Source organism: Sturnira hondurensis, unplaced genomic scaffold, assembly GCF_014824575.4.
Source record: "Sturnira hondurensis isolate 20B ecotype Veracruz unplaced genomic scaffold, ASM1482457v3 Scaffold0004136, whole genome shotgun sequence".
NCBI lineage: Eukaryota > Metazoa > Chordata > Mammalia > Chiroptera > Phyllostomidae > Sturnira > Sturnira hondurensis.
In genome coordinates, this window is record NW_028076767.1 from 28,181,981 (window position 1) to 28,186,760 (window position 4,780).

At 50.4% G+C, this 4,780-nt stretch overlaps 1 protein-coding gene across 1 annotated transcript; it reads left to right on the plus strand.

The window, feature by feature from the left end:
* Positions 1-2,356: 2,356 nt before the first annotated feature.
* Positions 2,357-4,001, plus strand: PI3 (peptidase inhibitor 3). The gene is made up of 3 exons (XM_037044714.1): positions 2,357-2,474; positions 3,332-3,627; positions 3,836-4,001. The coding sequence occupies exons 1-2, from the start codon at positions 2,396-2,398 to the stop codon at positions 3,601-3,603; spliced, it is 351 nt and encodes a 116-aa protein (XP_036900609.1). The 5' UTR covers positions 2,357-2,395; the 3' UTR covers positions 3,604-3,627; positions 3,836-4,001.
* The last annotated feature ends 779 nt before the right edge of the window (positions 4,002-4,780 follow it).

A 4,780-nucleotide genomic window follows, 5' to 3' on the forward strand; every position in this document is an offset into this window, starting at 1 on the left:
TTTGGCTTACTTTTACAAAAACCTTTCTGGGGGGTTCGTTGGGGTGGCATCGAATCTAAAAGTCAGTTTGGAGGGAGTTGGCGTCTTCGCCGCACCGAGTCTTCCCATCGTTAGCACACAGACCTTTCTAGTCAGGAGTGCCAAGAACGTCTCTTACAGAAGTTGTATAGTTTTCTCTGTAGTGGTGCTACCCAGAATTTATTAAATTCACTTATTCGCCCCTCATGATTTTTATATTATATTATAATATAATTTTATAAAATTATAAATATAATTATAAACATAAAAATTATAGAAAATATAAATATAATCTTTATATTATAAAAATCATTAAAATTTTATGTATTGACTTGTGTTGTTAACGTATGAAGTATAATTTTCTTTGTGGGCATCTGTCATGATGGATAGTTTCCTCATTTTTATTTACCCTTTTTTGGCTTTTACTACACATGTACGTGTGCCTGGGCAATTTATTACTGAGTTTTCCTTAGTTTTGAGGCTTATGACAGCATGTAATTCTAAGTATTTTCTTTTGGGATTTGCATTTTTCAATCCACATCATTTAATTAGAGTCACTTTGTTGCTATATTTATATTTATAAGTTATATTACATTTGTAAATATATAAAAATATCAAATAGCCATGTTCTTTCTATACTTATAAGCTATCTCATTGTATTAATGTGCCGCAATGTGGCTAGCCACTATTTTTTGTTGCTGATGTGGACAGTTTCCAGTATTTTGTTACTAGAAAGAGCACTTTTCTGAACATTCTTGTGCATGTCTCCTGGTGAACATGTGGAAATATTTACCTCAAGTATATACTTAGGAGTATAATTGCTGGGTCATAGGTTTTGCGCACGTTCAATTTTAATTGCTGATGCCCAGTTAATTTTATCAAATAGATCGCACCAATACAGAGTCTCACTAGTAATGCATGAGAATTTCTTTCCTCCACAAATCAAGGAGAAAAAAAAGATAGACAACCCATTAAAAATGGTCAAGAGGCTTGAATAAGCTAATTAACAGAAGACCCAGAAAAGTGGTTCCCTCTGGGAAGGGGAAGGAAGGAGAGTCGGGGACATGGGACAAGAGGGTAGGACGGTAGGGTTCATATCCAGGACGAATTCTTCTCCTGTACCTGGCAGCAAGTACACCCTGCCCACTTTAATGCCAGTCTTTCAAGAATGTAGTTTGTTCTACACACTTTTTGTTTGCATGGCTTATTCTGCAATAAGCTGCTTTTTGAATTTAAGTCCCCAGCAGACTCCCATATTCTGACCTTTGTTTATGCATCCTTGACATGTGGACACTGGGGGGCATGCATTCTGAGTGCACAGTGACGAAGGGTGGGGGTTAGCCAACCAGTTCCCTACCCAGTAATTAGTCAGCTTTCTTCTCCATCTCATCCGAACCCAACTCCATCACTTCCACGTTTCAGATTCTCTCCCCGGCAACACCCAACTCCTGGGCATTAATTTCTATTCCTCCCAACTTCGGTAGCTATGACAAAACACCAAGTCAGACTTGCTTAGGCGGAAAGCTGGGTTACTGGGTCATAACCCAACTGCGAGAAGGGTGTGGGACAAGCTTCTCTTAGGGGAACAGGGAGTGAAGGGTGGGTGGTGCCTTCCGATCCTCTCTCACCACTTTTTCCTCTGTTTCCATCAGTGTGTTTACCACTAGGTTCATTTTTTTCCCCCTCACGCAGTTGAATTTCTCCCAGACCGAAACCACAGCTTCTGGAATTCCCAGGCTCATCTGTAGCTTGTTCACCCAAAGAAGGGCCTTCCCTCTTCCCCTTAATGTCCATTCAGATAAAGGACATCCGTCGACCCACGGGCACCAAGCGTGCACGTGTGTGCCCTGCTTTCATGATTGATGAGCAGTCCCCATTGAACTCTTTGGCCGATGCTACAAAAACCCAAGAGTCCTTCGGAAGAAACAGGGGGTGGGGGCTTGTGAGGTCAGGAGTAAGGGGGGAACACCACCCCGGGTTCTGAGATCAGAACAGCAGACCACCGACTTGCTGGATGACCTTGGGAGATGTGTGCCTTTCCTCTGGGCTTCATATTCTTTCTAAACATAAAGACCGTGGCCGTGATGGTGTCCAGGGGCCAGCAGCCCCGCATCCCCGTGAGAAAGTAGGACAACTCTTGGCACCATCAGAGGACAGGTGACTCGGTCGGTGATTGCCGTTTCTCTCTGTGAACGATGACCTGTGGGGAAAGCCCCAGGTTCCCTCCCAGGATGAGGGTGGAGAGTTCCTGGCAGAACCTCAAAATTGTAGGCCCTGTGCCTCATAAAACCACAGACCCGCCCTTGGCGCCAGGCCAAGCTTCGGCAACATAAAACAGGCTTGGCCTCAGCTCTCAGCCACATATCCTCCCGGCAACATGAGGCCTGGCAGTTACTTGGTGCTGGTGGTTTTGGTCGTCCTTGGGGCGCTGGCGGTACATGCAGCTGTCGTCGGAGGTGAGTGGACAGGTGCCCCGCTGGGGCTGGGTTGGCTCGAGGAGATGCTGTCAGGGGCAACCCGGGTCCTGACGGGGAGCATTTCTGCCGCCCCAGGGAGGGTTCGAGCCTACAGGTCAGCCTGTGGTCACTTCCATTATATCCAGAAAAAGCAGGCAGTTGCCCCGCAGACCCCACGTGCTTGTCACCCCAGGACTGAGGACTGTTTGTGGAAGAAGTGTGGCGGTGGCCTCAGGTGCTGCAGTGTCTGAGATGCACAGAATGAAGTGAGGAAGCGCAGGAATCTGGGCCCTGGGTGTGGGGCCTGTCGCCTGCCTGACTGCCCCGTGAAAGCACCCGAGAGTAATCAGTCCTCTGGGAGGAGGTTAAGAACCAACAGGGCCTCAGAAGCCGTGTGATTTGAAGACCGCCGTTTCACTAAGGAGGGCACCAGGACCCTGAGAGGGGGCAGAGATCACCGAGGCCATCTCCAGGGCCAGGTGGAACCCAGGTCTCCTGGCATCAGTCTCAGAGTTCTTCTCCCCTCCTCCACCGGGTTCCCTTGGAAGTGACAAGGTGTCTTTCTCGCCTGGGAGTCACTCCAGTCTGGCATCTCCTCCTGAGAGAGCGCCTGGACATGGAATAGAGGGGTGGCCAAGAGAAGGATACCGGAGGCAGCGTTGGTCTTGGGGGCCCTTTCTGCAAAGCCCTGAAAGCTCAGGGAATCGCCTTCCAAGAGCACAGACCTGGGTCAGCCTTGGTGACCCTCCCCATCTCAGGCCACTGTTTGAGGGACACTGGAGTAAACAGTGGCTGGACTGGGAAGATATTTGAAGCAGGGACTCGGGATCTAAATGTGGATACATTTCTTCTTTTGGCAGTTCCTTCTAAAGGTCAAGAAGCAGACAAAGGCCATGGTCCGGTCAAAGGACAAGGTCTCTTCGCAGGTCAACATCCAGCCAAAGGAAAGGGTCCCAGCAAAACCCAGGGGCCACACAAAATCGGCACCAAGCCTGGCACCTGCCCCAAGACCCTGATCAAGTGCGCCATGATGAACCCCCCGAACGCCTGCCTGTGGGACTCCCAGTGCCAGGGGCACAAGAAGTGCTGCGAGGGCTCGTGCGGGAAGGCGTGTATGACTCCCCACTGACGTGAGGACCGAGTGGACGGAGAGGTAACTCCTGAGGGCCCGGAGAAGGCTGGGCGGTGGGGGACCGTTCTTGGTGGGTGAGAAGGAGAGTATTGGCAGGTGAAGGGGAGCCTGAGGGGTCTCAGAGGCGGTAGCTGGGGTCCTGAGAGGGGTGATGCGTGGACTTCACGTCAAAGCCTCTGAGTGCTTTGACCTGCTGAATCACCTCCCTGGTTCTCCTCTCTCCTACCAGGTAGAGGCTGTCCTCGCTGTACCTGCGGATTCTCCAGGGCTGCTGCCCTTGGTCCCCACAGCACACCCGTTTCCCACACTGCTCATTCTTCCTCTCGTTGAGCACACCCAAGCCTGGGGCTGCTTCTCGCATTGACTTTCTAATAAAAGGCTGCTTTTCCGCACCATTTGTTTGGTTCCTGTGACTTCTGAGCTCCTGGCAGCTCCTGGAGGTGGGTGTGGAGCTGGGACTCTGGCTCTCCAGCGAGGGTGGGGCGAGCGGGCTCCAAGGGAGCTCGTCCAGCAGGGGCAGGAGGAGCAAGAGGCACAGTCTTCAGGGTTCGTATCAAGAATCCAACAACCGAGCCAAGAACTACAGTCTCCGAATCACCTGGAAATGGAAATCTGGATATTTTGCTTGTTTGTGCATGAGATGCCTCGATTAACAACACAGAAATCCTTTGGGTTAAGCAATATCCTCTCCCACACTCTATTTTAAGGTGTGAATGAGGAGACAATACACACCAAGTCCTCGATCCTTTAGTAGGGACATGGAATAGTGTTCTCTGGAGACATGAAGTCGGGCGCAGGGCAGACCCCAGGAGTGACGAGAGAGGAGGGTCTCTGTTGGGCCCTTATTTTAACCACAGTTTACACGTGCAGCTTTTGCACCCCACGTTGTCCCTTTCTGCAGCTTGGTGTTTTCACAGAGGCACCAGTGCGTCCATAATACCGGTCCCGTAACCTTTTACTCCCGAATCACAGCAGCACATGCCACTGCTGCCTCTGGGCGAGCGATGTCACGTCCTGTGCAGCCAGCATGGGCCGTGGACATCACTTCCGCTCCTTCCCCCTGGCGGTGAGATGCTACAGCCCTTGGCTGCTGGAATACATTCTAACCGTGTCCTTCCTCCACATCTGCTACTTACTGTCACTAGTCCTCACACCCAGGACAGAGCCTTCCTTC

Coding starts and splice junctions, on each gene's coding strand:
- PI3 (XM_037044714.1), top strand. CDS start 2,396: ATGAGGCCTGGCAGTTACTTGGTGCTGGTGGTTTTGGTCGTCCTTGGG. Junction 2,475..3,331: donor ACATGCAGCTGTCGTCGGAG/GTGAGTGGACAG, acceptor TTCTTCTTTTGG/CAGTTCCTTCTAAAGGTCAA.